The 15,737-nt window shown below is 36.2% G+C and overlaps 1 protein-coding gene across 4 annotated transcripts in view; it reads left to right on the top strand.

The window, feature by feature from the left end:
• AdamTS-A (ADAM metallopeptidase with thrombospondin type 1 motif A) overlaps positions 1-15,737 on the top strand; it is a 91,944-nt gene that overhangs the window by 8,840 nt on the left and 67,367 nt on the right. For all 4 annotated transcript variants that reach the window (XM_066288382.1, XM_066288381.1, XM_066288380.1 and 1 more), the window contains exons 2-3: positions 6,917-7,092; positions 8,944-9,212. In XM_066288382.1, coding sequence (XP_066144479.1) covers positions 8,963-9,212 — 250 coding nt within the window. In that variant the 5' untranslated portion in view covers positions 6,917-7,092; positions 8,944-8,962. The remainder of the gene's footprint in view (positions 1-6,916; positions 7,093-8,943; positions 9,213-15,737) is intronic.

Below are 15,737 nucleotides of genomic sequence, written 5' to 3'. Positions count from 1 at the left end.
TAACTTTGCGTCCGACGGTTACGTTTTGTTGGGCAGGCATTGATACGTTCGCGGTATTGCCTCCTTCTCATCCATAAACATGAAATGTTCCAAAACGATAGTTATAGGGAGTTTCAGTTTCGTTTACAGTAAACGAGCAGAAGTTCCAAAAAATACACGAATATGTAGAGTGTCCAAGATAAGAATGCTCAGCACGGAGGTGGTAGACGGGAGGGACCTGATCAAATGAATTTTGTAGATCTTTTTGGACGGTGAAACTACTCCCTTGAATACGCAACTTTTCTGCAATTTCACCAAAACCGTTTACGAGATCCCACTGCTGGACATCCTTATCTTGACACACTGGATACGGTGTTCAATAGATGAAAACTATTTTCGTGGACCCTCACGTGGTGTGCACTTTGACGGTCCGATTTTTAGAGCTTTGGATCTCGAAAACGGATAGAGATCGGCAGGCACGTGCACACCTCCCATCTCTAGCGCTCTCTTTGAAAGTGACAATATTTTCATATTTCTTTCTCCACGTGTGCCTTTGCAGTCTCAAACTTCGAAGAAAACTTGGGACCTCAAGAAGGAACTGAAACCAACTTATTTAATTGCGTCCGAGGATGTAAACTTAACATTTATCAGGCAAAGCAATCACATTACACGTATTATTTACGATGCTGGAAGCAGTAACTCGAGCCACACTCTTTTTCGTCCTACTATTCCTGCAATCATCCCACACATAACGTCAATTGTAATTGGTCGAGAGCTACTTTATTGTGTCATATTTCAACTCCAGGATCAGAAAAATTTGATTGAGAAAACGGGCGTGGCCCCGTATTGTTGCCGAGCCACATTTTTCCCTGCCGTGTTGTATCTCGTGTCGGATAATGGGCAGATAATGTGTTTGTTTTGTTCACAGGTCAAAGAACACATATTATGCACGTGAGAGTTATTGTTTCAGGCAGACGTCGTAAAAACCTATACCTGAGGCAAATGGGCGCTCTATGGAATTTTAAAGCGCAGCGGCGTTGGACCAGCGCAACCATTCCGAAGAAATATTGGATGTCTACTGTGTGCGTCCACGAGAAAATTCATAATTTTAGACCAAAAAGCGCTCATCAACAAAGTGTTTCGCATGCAACTACCTTCCTTATCAGAACGAGATTTGGGACCATATTATGAATTTGTAGGGTAATAATACCTTCCATTGAAACCACGAAACCGACCAATCCCCAAGCTCAATTTGGAGATCTCGACAGTACCTAAGTGCGTTTTTGTCACTGTCAGCTGAGTGTGATAAGGTCAGAGTGACAAAAAATTCGTTCTTCAGTGGTGACCGCAAAGGAAGATACGGAGGCCCACTTTGGGGACGACCCCTCTCCGCCCTAAATTTGTCCGTATCCCCCGTAAAGAAGATGAAGGAATTCTGTATTTCAACATGTTGCGAAACCAGTGATTGTCATTTGAGTCTAACAGCATCAAATTTTGATCCCGGTAGTGATAGTTGAACCTCCCCACCGTGCCTAAGAGGATTTCATCTATCAACCTCTTCAAGTTCAGGGATGATTGGTCTTTGTCATAAAAATATTCAGTACCAGTTTCGCGAATTTGCCCAGACTTTCCATATTTCCAAGTTAAAAAGTACATCAAAGTGTTCTGTTCGAAAATCTGAAATTAACAGGTTCCCAACTCCCAGATCCGCTTCAGCCAGTTTGATATGAAATACATCATCCAGTGACAATAATAATTAACTTCTGTGATTTTTCTGCAAAATAATGCTTCATAACAGAGTATCGAAGGATCAGAGTTTCAGTAAAAAAAAACAACATTTATTAATTGAAAAGTTAATAATGAGTAACATCGTCTTCTACAGGAACGCAAGCATGTACTCTTTGCTGCATGGTTTGCAACAGATTATCAATATCCTCCTGGGGTATTTCGTTCCGTGCTACCTCAAGGTGATATCCTAGGTCATCCAAATTGTTTGGAGGCCTCGGTAAATTTCCAAGACGGCGACTCATCATGTCCCAAAGGTGTTCAATGGGTGATAGGTCCGATGACCATGCAGACCAAGGCAAGCATTTCTAATTATGCTTGTTGCGACTACCTTCGAGTAATATTTGCAGTATGTGGCCTTGCATTATCCCGTTGGAAAACGCCATTTGGTCTCCATGATGGGTACTAATACAGGCCTCAGAACATTATTTATTTTTTATTTCGACTCAACCTTACCAGGAATATTTAAAGAAGTCTTGTTCACAGTTCAGCAACAAAATAAACTGATATTTTGATGTAAATATTATTGTATTTATTAACAATTAAATAAAACATCTAGAAGGTCGAGGACAGAACAAACCATTGGCGTTCTTTGTTTTTTGCGGAAACTCTGATCATTTGATACTCCGTTATGAAGCATTATTTCGTCAAAATTACTAGACTTAATTAATGTTATGTTATTACTGGGTGGTGCTCTTCACACGAAACAGAGTGAAGTACTGAAATGCATTTCGAAACACAATTAGAAAATGTGATCAGGAACAGCAATAGTTGTTTTAGTTCTATAGATTCTATGTGTATCTTGAATAAATTTAAATTTCTGCGTATTGCGGAAACAACAGCATTAGCAGGAGCTCTAGGTACTTTAAAGGTTTCAACAAATATGGACCTAGAATATAGTGAAGACGTGTTGGATGAGGATCAAAAACGGCGATGCCAAAGCTGTATGAACATTCATATTGAGTTGGAATAAAGCAACCAGCACAAGTCGACCTCAGCACCACAGTTGTTTGATTTGGTGTTCCTTTCCATAATGGCAAAGTTAAGTCCAAGATGCTTACCATAAGTGAAAGATGAGCCAAAATTAATTTATGCAAGCAACTAAACAGGCTTGTGTTTTAGATTTATCTGGTTAATTTATCAATGTCCCCAGTTGCGAATTAAGGCATAGCCAAATGTGGGTCCGACATTATGACTAACTTCGTCAGATTTTTTTCGCCATACACCCACAAGATTGTTTTGTCAAATTAGGAAGTGGTAGTTCTGCATTTACAGTTTTTATGGTAGCTGACCACCAAAATATGGCTTAACGATTGGCTAGTGGTCAAGCAACGATTTGCCTGTGAGAACCTTCTTTGACTTTCCAAAAATATGTTGTTAATAGACATTAAATAATTGAAAACCTTCACTTATAAAGAAGTCAGAATTAAATAAGCTTTCCATGTAAGGATTTTAAAGAATTATAGCTGATGGCAGTGTTATTACACGAATCAATTATATTTTCCAATGCAACACTGAAACCCACTTTCCTCAATTGAACTATGAACGACCCATTTAAGTATATGGTGTGCTTATAATCATGAAAATGGTCGTTAATTTAATGAGTTTGGATGGTGGTTACTCTTTTAAGGCTAGTTCCTAATTAGGTTGAAACGGATAAGAATAAACCAGGAAAGTTAACTGCGACTTGTAAATCTTTTAACGTCAAGATAGAGGTCTTACTTGTCTTGACTCGATATAGTCGTTTGCAACAAAAATGCTATTATTCATTATTGGTAATGCGACTAGTGAGATGAAGCTAGTTGAAATGCCACCAAAGCACGAAGATCTCTGTCATAGAAGAAAAAGTAAGTGTTATCATTCTCTTACACTTTCAATAATTGATATTCAGGCAGATGATGGTAAAGATGTAGATGCAGATAACGGAGTTGATAGTGAATAATGGGTCGCTAGAAAAAGATGAAAATCACTGTAAGTACAAGTGTAATAAACCAAAATAAAGGTCTTAGAGTCTCGGAAATGCACTTTTGGCGGTCTTCAACTTACAGCTCCTTCGAAATTGGAAAAAAATATATGAAAGCGACTCAGTATATCGAAAACCGAAAGAAATATTGCTAATCAGTTTGCGCCGGGTCGTGAGTGTATGGGGACGATTAATTTGAACTTTCGAAGGCAATTGCTCCTTGTATTCGCGAGATATCGGAATTTCAACTTTGAAAACTGGCAGACATAGGTTCTTCTCCTTTTTAAAAATTTTCGGGAATAGTTGAGAAAGAACGAAAAACCAAAAAAGTTCTTTTTTCATTTTTAATTTTGTGGCCTTTTCGCGAAATTGAGTCTTTTTCAAAATGAGTATCTACATTGAAGATATAAAAATTTTATTTTTTTTCTGGGTGCGCGAAATTAAATCAGTCCATCTGCTTGCCAATTTCTAGTCGACCCATATTTTCGACGAAATTAGCAATGTTTACGTACTACCAACAAAATATGTAAAAGCAAACTTTTATTACTTGCTTTTACTTTTACGTAGGCAGCCACTAATTTAAATAACGTCTAATTTTTAATTGGTTCCATAAAGTTTTCTAGATCAAGGACTTTCTAAAATTACGTTTAGTTTTTACGTTTGAACTTATCCAATTATATAGAAATTAAAACTTGCCGTATGACCGTTAATATATTTTATATTTTTTTAATGTGAAATGACAACGATGGTTAAGAAAATACATTGAAAATTTATTTTAAAAATTTAGAGTGGGGAAGTTCTCGCAACTCTTCCTACTATGACGCATCCTTTTTCATGAAAAAAAATCCACTGATTTTAATACAATTTAGTATGTAATCATACGCGTAGTAGTTCATCGAAAGGAGGACAGTTGGCTTAATACACTCCTGCTCAAAGATTCCTAGAATCTGAGCGTTTTTAACATCCCTCAAAAATTACAGATTGCCAACACTTTCTTATGGCACCACGCTTCACAAACGCCTTGTATTTTCTGCAACCCGAGTTCGGTAGATATCCGGACTCATTGCCTGTCGCCACGGCTATCACAATTTCATGCGATTTTCAGGCCATTATTCAGCATAATAACGAAGTGCCCAGTTAATACCGAAAATTGCTCTTGTTATAATGTTGTTTTAGCCATTTTGTCAAGCAATTTCCTTCCATCCCAGTCAAGCATTCTCATTTTTTTTATTAAGCAAATATTTTTTATCAAAAATATTTTTGAAAAATCCAAAAATAATTTTATTTAATTTCTATAAGAACCTGAAGAATGATGGCCTAACTGATGAATGAGTGTGAAGATGAAATCAATAAACTAACTACTCTTCACTTCTCTTAACTTCTCACGATGTGAAGAGAAGTCACCTGCAAAAGAGAAGGTCTAGACAAACACCTGGAATTTTCTTGAATTGCTTGTCAGCAAAGAATGATACTATTCCTAGAATTTTTCCGGCACAGCTGTGCTTCAGATAAATTATACACAGTAGGGTAATAATCAATCTTTGATGGTAAAATATTTACTTCAATTATTTTACTCATATTTTCAATTCAAGGTTACTTTTCTGGTTTTCCTTTTGATCATCTAAAAATTCAGTTTACATGTAAATAAGTTTAAAATCATCCCACTTGAACCTCACACACCTACCCACGTTGCCTATCAAATTGGTCTATAAACCCTAGCTGTTGAAGGCGATTTTATTTGGCATTTATACAAATAGTTCCGGAATTTATTTACATCTCCACTCATAAATCAGGAAATCCTGAAATAATTAACTGAAGAAATTCAAAAATCTGAATTAAGCTGACGCAGGAAGTACTCACTTAACCTGATTCAGAATTCTTGGATGTCGTGGATAATTGAACGATAAACCTTAGAAACCTGAGCGAAACTTAATCAGGAAAGGTGGTAGACGCTTGGATTAATCGGGAATAACTTTAGAATTGGCCAATCTGAATTGAGGTTTCATCAGGCAGCTGCGCGGCTTGGTTTAAACCTGGACTTCTCCGAACTCATCCGAAGTTATTTGAACCCAAAATCTTAGAAATTTGAATAATTCAGGAAATGCTATTCAAGCAAATGTCCGAACCCCATTTGTTGGTATTCGATCAGAAATAGCACCCCATAAGTTTTAGGTTCGATAAACCTATTCACGTTATTAAAAAGTTATTTTTAGTGGTTTCCATTTGGCCCAGTTTTATTCAATTTCCAGTTCATTGTTCTTTGAACAACAATAATGATTATTAGTTTTATCGAAGTTTCGATTTTACGAGCCTTCCGATGCTAATTTTATGAGACAAATTTAGCAGATAAGCTTCAGTCAGCGACTTTACATCAGCGTCAGCGATGACGGTGGGAACCTTAAAGATATGATGGTTATCACGTCTACCGGGCGATTATGTAAAAACAACGCCGCCACTGGCGGATTTGGGTTCGGTGCCCGAATTCTTGAAATCCCGATTTGATTTCAATTGTCGTTTTATCAAGTTTAATTGTTTTATTAATGAACTTTTAGCAACGTTTAGTACCCCAGACATTTGGAGATCTTTGCAAACAACAAAACTTCTTGCGAAGATCTCGGGATTTCTTTGCCGTCTTCCTATTTAAAAATACAAAGTTAAATTTGATAAAATGCCAATAGAAACCTAATCGAGATTTCAAGAAGCTGGTGCTGGTTCATTTACCCAAAAACGATCACTAATTCTTTAGTTACTCAACTAATGTAAGTTTGTCAAAGCGAAGCCAATTTCTGAATTTGTTTGGGTTAAAAATTAAAATCAATATCTGCACGCCCTGTATGTAGGCAAATTATTATATGATGTACGTGGACTGAGGTGGAGGACTTCGTGAGAGGTACAAATTACACACTAATTGCTAGCAGCAATCAACAGATTATTTCAAGTAAGTAATCCTGAGCTGATTCAATGGTGATTTATGGCTACTTAAAGAATTAACACAGATCAACAATTAAAGCATTAAATCGTATTATTTTACAATAAACTAATCTCCCTTAATGTTCTTAGAGCTATAAGATGAAAAGCAAATTGGCGGCTCTGAAATAGGTTCACTACGCGGATTAATCCGGCAGTTAAATTGGATCTAACCCGATTTTAAACCTTTTAGCAAAAGCTAAAATGCCGTTTTTTTTCCAGATTTATTGGCTCGGACAAATTCCTCCACATTGAGCTGTTGTCCCCCATCAAGTGAAAGCAAATAATGTTCTTGGATTTGGACTCTTCTCCTAGCGACAAGAACATCAAAATAAGAACTTCAAAACTGTATGTTTTGTTAATGGTGAAACATTTGTTATAGTGGAAGAAATCTGAAGGTAAAAGTGGTCTTTTACATTCATGTAATAGCACAGTAATTGATTATAGTATTGACACTATCGAGTTATTAATAAATAGTATATTTGATTACTAAAGTAGGTTAAGGTTTCTTATGATTATTGTTGCCATTTTATTTATCATCGCTTCCATGGTTTTATTGAAAAACACTTCTTTCGATAAAAAAAAAGAAGAGTAACAAATTCTTGGGAATTCATAAGCAATCACGAGAAAAACATCATACTTCGTCTGCATTTACATGCTTAATACCCTCTTGGTTATGTATATGGCCACTAATACAGTACTGTCCTTGTCTCCAAGACAAAATGCCGAAATATTATCCACATTATCTCTTAATGCCCTATTGTTCGGCTTAAATAAGCTACATGGCTTTAAGCCCCCCCACATGCATTGCAACAATGTAGAGTTAAGCGTGACATGATACACAGTGTTCCATGAAAGTAGTATTTTTGGCTTAGCTGGACATGCGGAAAGTCGTGAAAAAATGTTGTAATCCCTACAAACCTTCATTTGAGGGTTAAGAGTTTTATAAGTGTAGTTTGAGGCATCTTTACTTAGAAGCCCCGTAAAAATCGATAGTGAGTGTACCGTGCGGCTCTAAATGGTGCTCCCTCTCCCCCGTTAACTTTAACAAATTGGTATTTTCTTTAAATGACGAAGCAACATTAAAAAGGACAAAAAATACTATCTTTTAACGTTTGGCTATTTTTTAAATGGTGCTTAACGATGAAAGAAAATGACCTTCAAAAGCAATAACAAGGCAAATAAAAATAACCACACTGTTCTTGAACACAAAATTGAAAACAAATCAATTTCTTATCATCAAGCAATTTTTTTTGTTTACGTATCCTGTTACTGAGCTTATATTGCAATTTTTACCAAATGTATGCCTATTTTTCTCAAAAACAAATCAATAGATTTTGAATCGCAATACACCATTGAATATAGGTGCGAAAGACCTTTAATTTGAGGTGTCAGGTGACACATATTTCAATTTTTTTAAATTGACTATTTTGTGCTGCCAGTGACGTAAGCAATATTAAAAAAATACCTAAAAAAATTGCATTTTTTGTTCCATTTAATGCTGCTTTCGAGTTTAAAAAAATAATAATTGGTTAAAAAGTCAACGAGGAGGGACAGTTTAGGGCGGCACTGCATTTGTGACCACGTATCTCGAAAACTAAAGAAGCTTTCGGAGCGCCGCTTGTTGTTTTGTGTCTCTTCGTGCTCATTTTTATCAAATGATCTTGAAGGCCCTTTGAGATATAACGCGAATATTGTCAAGGGATTTATTATGATAAGAAGAAAATTTTTCCCTAATTTTTCTGTTGAAAAAAGTAATTTGAAGTAGGCGCAACCAACGCCTGTTATTTCCGGTCCATTATTCCCAAATTCACAGCCCACCTGCAGTAAATAAAAAAAACTTAGGAGAAAAAACTGACGATAATTTTGTCCAATAATCCATAACTCCTTTATGATCGTAGATATCGAAATAACGAAAAAAAAAATTAAACATTACAATAATCCTTAAGGGACTTCAAATTTACGAAAAATATGGCATGTTTAGCTCGCTCAGAGTGCACCGATAGTGGACTCTTCCTGAAAATGTAACGATATGATGTGTTTCATAAATAATGTACGTCCGATTTAATACAAAAATCACTAAAATAGGACAAGCGATATTTAGAAGTAATTCACCGTAATAGTTGTGGCATATTATAGAGGTCAGACCACTTTTTGTCCAGGAGTTTACCATTTGTGTGTCCATATCGTGTTCATGTCGACCCATCGTAGCTTCTTCAATATCAACTGATCTTCAAATTTATTTTCAGCGTCTTACACGTGTCCGTCATGTCCAGAAGACGATGTATGTCAGCAGTCGCTCTCGGTGCAATAATTTTCTTGTGCGCAGTCGTCGCCACCGTCTGGATACAATTCAGTCAAGGCGCTTTCGCCAGACGCCATCGTCTTGACGGTTTTGACAACCAAACAACTGACTTCGACCGCCACGTTAAAACAACCACCACCATTTACACCTCGTATTACCAGACATCGAAGATCCAAGAAATCGAAGACGAAAGGAGCGCCAATAAGCAGAAAGGTGAGTCGTAGTTCTGGTAATTAAAACGATAATTTGAATTTATTGCTCATTTGCATTCATGGGCACTTACTACATGGAAAAATAATTTGATGTGATAATGGTGACTGCTTGGGGGATTCAGAATGAGTCAATCATTCATTAAAACATTTTTTCCATGCACAAATCAAATCTAACCGAATAAACTTATTGAAAACTAAACAAAAGTTGTGCATACAACCACGACAATAGGTAGATAGGAAAATGAAGGCGAATTAACATGTGTCCGCATAGCACAATACCAGCTACTAATTATTGCTATTATTTAAAACGGTGTGTTGGTAAAAAAACTTGGGTTTACTACTACTCGGGGACAATGCATTATGTATCGTTTGACCTTAGCGACCCAACCACACTACCTGCGTGAAAGAACGGGAAGTATAGTGGAACGGGTTTTTGGAGTTTGGAAAAGGAAAGTTTTGCTCGCAAAATTGGACTGCCATAACTTATGCAACAGCTGTATTTTATAGTATTGCTGTAAGCCTAGGAGATAATTTGAAAGACAATAATGATGATGCTCCGAGCTACGGTGATTGAGTTGATGATGATTGATTGATTGGTGATTGATGAATTGATTTAGCAAGTCAACCAGCTGTTCGATTAGCATTTAAAAGCGATTGAATAGATAAAAAAAAGATTAGCATATGTGAATAACTTAATGTAATACTGACTCTTTAACAAATTAAAACGTTACGAGGAAATGGCTCTGCAATGGGAAATCTTAAATAAAAGCACTTCCAGGGCCATTTCGAACACACACCTGTTCTAACCGAACCGATTCTAAATAAGTTTTTTGAGGAACTTATTATAAGTCAATTCCACTTGATGTTTCTCTCTGACTAGTGGAGCGATCTGGATTCGTGAAAGTAAATCGAAACATTCAACAACTTTATTTGTAGTTCAAACACATTGACATGACTCAAACTCTAAATCGGCGTCTATCTATTTGTGTGTGTTTTTTTTTCGCGAATGAAATCAACGGATCTGGACCGATCTAAATTTATACAATTGCCATTTCGTCATCGGATTAGCATCAAACGAAAGACAACTCCAAGCCGTACATGCACCCACTTGTTTCATGTTTTCTATCAAAACAAATCGATGGCTGGATCACTAGGCGATTACATTAACAGTTTCGCTTTAATGACACTAGAAAACGAAGGATTATGTATCGACGTTGAGATTCAGCTTTTAAATCAACGACCAGGGCCTGTGTTTGGTAAACGTCTTAACCCATCGACGCTTTAAAAACTAACTAACGATACGGAATGTGATTTAAGACCGTGGCCACATTTCAAGAGGTGCCGCTTTGACGCACCTCAATCTGATCCTTTCAAAATTTAACAACATATGTGCTGTTCAGCATTCGTGTTCAACGCAATAAAGAGTAATTAAATAATAAAAAAGTAAAAATAAAAAAGCTTTTTCCGATTTTTCTCTGAAAGAATTCATCATCAAACTTTTGATAGAGAGAAAAAATTGTGAAAAATGAATGGTGTTTTAAATAAATCTTAATCGGAAGCCAACAGTTGGAAGCCAAACAAGTTCAAGGGGGGGGATGTATTTAACCCCTTATTTTTGTTAACTCTCAATTAAAATAGATTTCTTTTTCTATAATACGAGGCTTCTTAAGCCAAATATGTTTACCAACTGGGGAATTAATTCCTCCAGAAATACTCGACTTATTAAACAAAAACATTATCAGTTTCCACTTTTGCACCCTATATACCGAGCACGGGACACCAAAATGTAAAATGGGATAATAAAAATCATAATTTTTTTCCCTCAGGGGATATGTGGCTAACGGATTGGCCTACTTTTTTTCAACACCCTGTATTGACGTAGATTCAGTAATGCTGCGTTTTCATGACACAGGATATCTAACTTTTTTTATAAGTCGTTTTTTTTTCATAATAACGATTTGATCGATTTTGTTCAAAATTCATATATACAGGGTGGTCATTTATTGCGGTCTCGGAAGATTACGGCTAAACGATTTAATATTTTGAATTTCTTTTTTTTGCGTTATATAGAACTCGATTATGGGTACATTCTAAAATTGTTTTCGTTATATACAGGGTGTTCTAAATAAGTGAAAAATATCAAAGTTATGTTTTTTTAAATAGGACACCCCATATATTAATATCGTTTTAGGTTTTTTGAGAAAAATTAATGTAAGTTTCATTAAGGTTTACTTGTCCTAAATTTTAAGGATTTCGAAATAATTAAGTTTAAAAAAAAATCATGCAATTTTAAAAACTTTGTTTTGAAGGAAGTTTAAACTGGAGTAAATCGAAATTCATACCAAACCTTAGATATGAGACGTATTTTAAGCCATAATTATTAAAATTGAAATATATATTTTTTCTTTCTGCCCATGATACAAATTACTAAACTTAGTGTTTCATACTGTCCAAGAGAGAAAAGAAGAAAGAACAGAAATATTTTGAATCAGTTGCACTATTTACATTTACAGGCTGTAGTGCTCTATCAGGGTTGTATTGGGGAATTGGAGATTTGGCTGTCTTGTTTGTCTTGTCAGACATAGTAGGGTTACTATTGCCCCATTGTCAGGATTGTCCTTTCATTTCGTTTGCATGTCCAGAATTCTTTGCATTATTCTTGTCACGTTGGTGCTTTGGTATAGTAGTTGGTTGGAGAAAATTCATATTTGCTGTTATTAAATGTTTCTTTACTTAAAAAACCATTTGTTTAAGTGTTGTTTTAACAAAGCGTTTTTCTTGTTTTGTTTTCCTTAAATCTCCTAAAAATCCTTCGTGTGCGCCTCTGACAAAATGAGACGAACGATTTTAAGCTTAAAAATTTCCTTTGTGCTACATTAAAAACTGTTACCAAGATTCAACGTCAGATTGGTCAGCGTCTTTTCGTTATTTAAGAGTTTTTAGTACAAAATGATAAAACAAGTTTTCCACCCTGTATATTGAAAAAACGAAGCATTACCGGATCTATGTTTATACAAATTTGTCGTTTTCGATTCACCAAAAGAATCACTTCTTGAAATTTGGCCACACACTTAAATAATACCCTGTATGTCTATGCTGGTTTATTATAGAGTTAATAATAAACTTTCACCTTGAGGTACGTTAATATTATAATGCATTTACCGTTAGGTTTGCTGACATAACAGCTTAGCAGCGCTAATGGGTCGGAAAATAAGCTTGTCACAAAGTCATCCGTTTGGAAGTGGATAATGACATGTAACTCGATATGTCTGCATTGGAAATACCTTCCTGTTCTATGTAGGACGGCTAAAATGTTTCTGGTACCATTAAAGCGATACTTCATTGCCATTTTGGGGTGACAATTTCAACTCAGCCTAACTATCATGCAGATCGCAAAGCCCACTCGCTGAGCGATACCCCACATTGGCATTTGAAGGCTTATTGTAAATCATGAGACTCGGTTTAACTTATGTAATGCAGTAAAAAATTAAGAAAAAAGTACTGCACCCTCTCCCCCTCACAGTGGCTTTTTCTGGATCGTCTAGAAAATCCCAGGTAAATGCCCCCTTGGAAGGAACTTTGGAGTCTTGAGATGCACATTAAAAGCTCTCGTTTTTACGAGGTGTTAGGTAAGTATGTATACTAACTTTTGCGTTTGCCGATAGAGGGCGTCGCATGCTGTGATATACCTGGATTTAAATAACTGTTTTTTGTAATTCATAGCTTGCCATTGCTAAACGAACAATTTTGAATTTTTATGCTCACAGCAACGAAATATACTCTGTAGTTTACCTTGAGAGTGGTAGAGCCCAACAAAATAATAGACGCAAAGTCAACACCCTCGGGAAATAATGCATATGTTACAATTTCCAGCAAAATCGTTAAATTTATTGCTAGCGCTTTCTGAAAAGCTGACAGTACTTGTGAAAGCCTGAATTTTTAAAGTGGGCCAATTTATCAAAGCGTCACCAATGTTCACGGAAACGTCGACGGTAATGCTCAAGCTGTAAGACGAATGTATCAAGCGTGGTTTCTCCATCGGATGTCTTCATATATCCAAACTTTTATCAATATTCATTCTGTGAAGTTTCAAAAAGACAACACGTACTACGCCAGGAGGCCCTACAACAGGCCGAACAGTTGAGATTGCACGGCCTTTAAGTTGACCCGATATGAATCCTACGGATTATTTTTGTGAAGTCACTTGAAGTTGCTAGTTTATAGATAAGGAATTTCTTGGCTGATTTTTTTCAAAATTTACTTTGTGCTTTTGAGAAAAATTCTTCAATGAAATCTCCATAAAAACGGATCCCCACGGGGGAATCGTAAATTGTTCGCTATATATATGTAAAGTGCCTGTTATATAAAGGTTCGTGTATGCAAATCATTCAAAAAGCCAGCAACCAAGATGCTCTTAAATATGCATAATATGTCAAAAAAAATTGCATATATTTTTGGTCACGATATGCCTAAGTTATTTTGGGAAATAAAACAGAAAGCAATAAATCCATACTTATCCGAATTTAATCTTTCTATAATACACGGTGGAAGCGATCAATTTTTTATTTCAGTTTCAATTGATACTGGGCGTCACAGATTTCATGTAACGGCAGTTATCTCAAGACCTCATAGAGATGGATTAATGAAGTCAATACAGAACTTATACGATGAAAGTAGGACATATGCATGTCTGGACGTGGAACTGCAAAAATGCAAAAATACACAGATGATTCCATTTAAAACAAAAAAGTAGAATCCTAATTTACTTTTTTGAGCCACCCAATATGTTTAAAATTATATACAGCCTACATCTCTGTCTCTATCTTATAGCACCATAACCCGCGAACATTTCGCTGAGTTTCTTTTATAAGAATGTTCCAAGGTTAAGCTTCTTAGCTTTTCCTCGCTGCTAGATCTGGCAATTATTGCTCTTTACATCAAATAAATATAAACGTTATAGGAACAATCCGTGGGAACACCCACGACGAATGGTGTTCAAGCAACTTCATTCTAACATAATTATTATTTTAAGACGATTCTACTTAATGAGTCGTGTCCATACACAGGGTCGGCACGTACCATTCAATAAAAGTGGCGCTAACCATAAGTTTGCGGACATAGGCGTAGCGACCTTCAGGTGTTAATCACAATTTAAAAATTTAAATTTAATTAAGTTCGGGCTAACTGTATCAGCTACAGATTTCCTGCCATTCAGAGAAATTTCAGGAACAATTTTTTACCCAATTTCTCAATCTTGGTCGTTGCAAATTTGAATGAGACTTAAGTGTCTCAATTCAACAATAAATATGCATTCCCCCTGCATTAAGGCCGGTCATTGCATTACAGTCAAATACTTTTTTTTATTATTTACTCAGCCTCATCTTTATGGGACAATAAACAGTAAAGATCTAATAAAATCATAAATCTTAGCTCAATCCTTTCTCATTCAGGTACCGTAAGCCGTAATAATAATTATCTTGATTAGCCATTAAGCAAGCAGCATCCATGAGGATCATTTGCATATTTGCATTAAAAGAATATGGACAATGGTGGTGACTAAGGCTTCGCAGCGGGAAAAATTACCTGAAATTTGATATCAACCAGGAAGCTGGGAATTGGCTGAGAAGAAAGCAAATTTGAAATTTCCAATGTTGCTGTGCTGTGTGTATTCGATTTTTGGCACTCTCATGGGCATCTCTATGCCATTCTATTTCTGCTTTGTGTGGGTGCAAACATTGTACCCATGAATATTTATAGATCTGAGGATTCACGGTTTATTTGCATCCGTTTATTCCTAAAAAATGGTCTACATTTAGCGACAGCCTTCCATGAACGGAAATACAAGGAAAACAGCCGCCCATCAATCGTGTTTCAGCTTCAGCACGATTGAAAGAAATCGAAGCAAAATTTCTACGAACGCATTCAATTAATGACAATCTCTTTGCTTCAAAACTGCCATGTCGGCACGCGCGTCTTCCTGATTTAGCTCTCATTGACCCAGTGCCAGTGATAATGACCCAGACGTTGGCTGGAGGAAGTCATTAACTCTTTAAATGTCATTATTCCACGTTTCTGCGCCTCTTTTGTTTGTCTATGCACCGTGGGAATGTTGCTTTATATTTAGAAACTGGGACTTCTTTTTATAAGTGTTTTGATGATTGGATCATTGGTGAAGTGTGAGAATTGTTGCACTACGTACAACAATGTCGTAATTTGAAATTAGTTGCGGCGATGTGAAACTTTCACCAGTGCGGGGGAACCAGATTGAACCCAAAGCCTTTCAGTTTCACAGGGTTACTAATCATGGAATTCCACGTTTTATCGCAAAGTTGACCTTGCCAAAGACGTTCGATCGCCATTGGCGAATATTTTCATAACAAAGTGAACGTGTTTTTTAAAAAAGATGATTTATTGTCGTGTCCAACGAGACCGTTTTACAAATTGACCTCTCCGACTGAAATTGGCAAAGGCGATCGAACAATTTGTCGGGAATTTGCTGGTCAGACGATCGGTTAGACGAACAATG

The sequence above is a fragment of the Euwallacea fornicatus genome, chromosome 12 (assembly GCF_040115645.1).
Source record: "Euwallacea fornicatus isolate EFF26 chromosome 12, ASM4011564v1, whole genome shotgun sequence".
Taxonomy (NCBI): domain Eukaryota; kingdom Metazoa; phylum Arthropoda; class Insecta; order Coleoptera; family Curculionidae; genus Euwallacea; species Euwallacea fornicatus.
The sequence above is the reverse complement of the archived record's forward strand: the minus strand, read 5'-3'. Positions and strand labels throughout refer to the sequence as shown.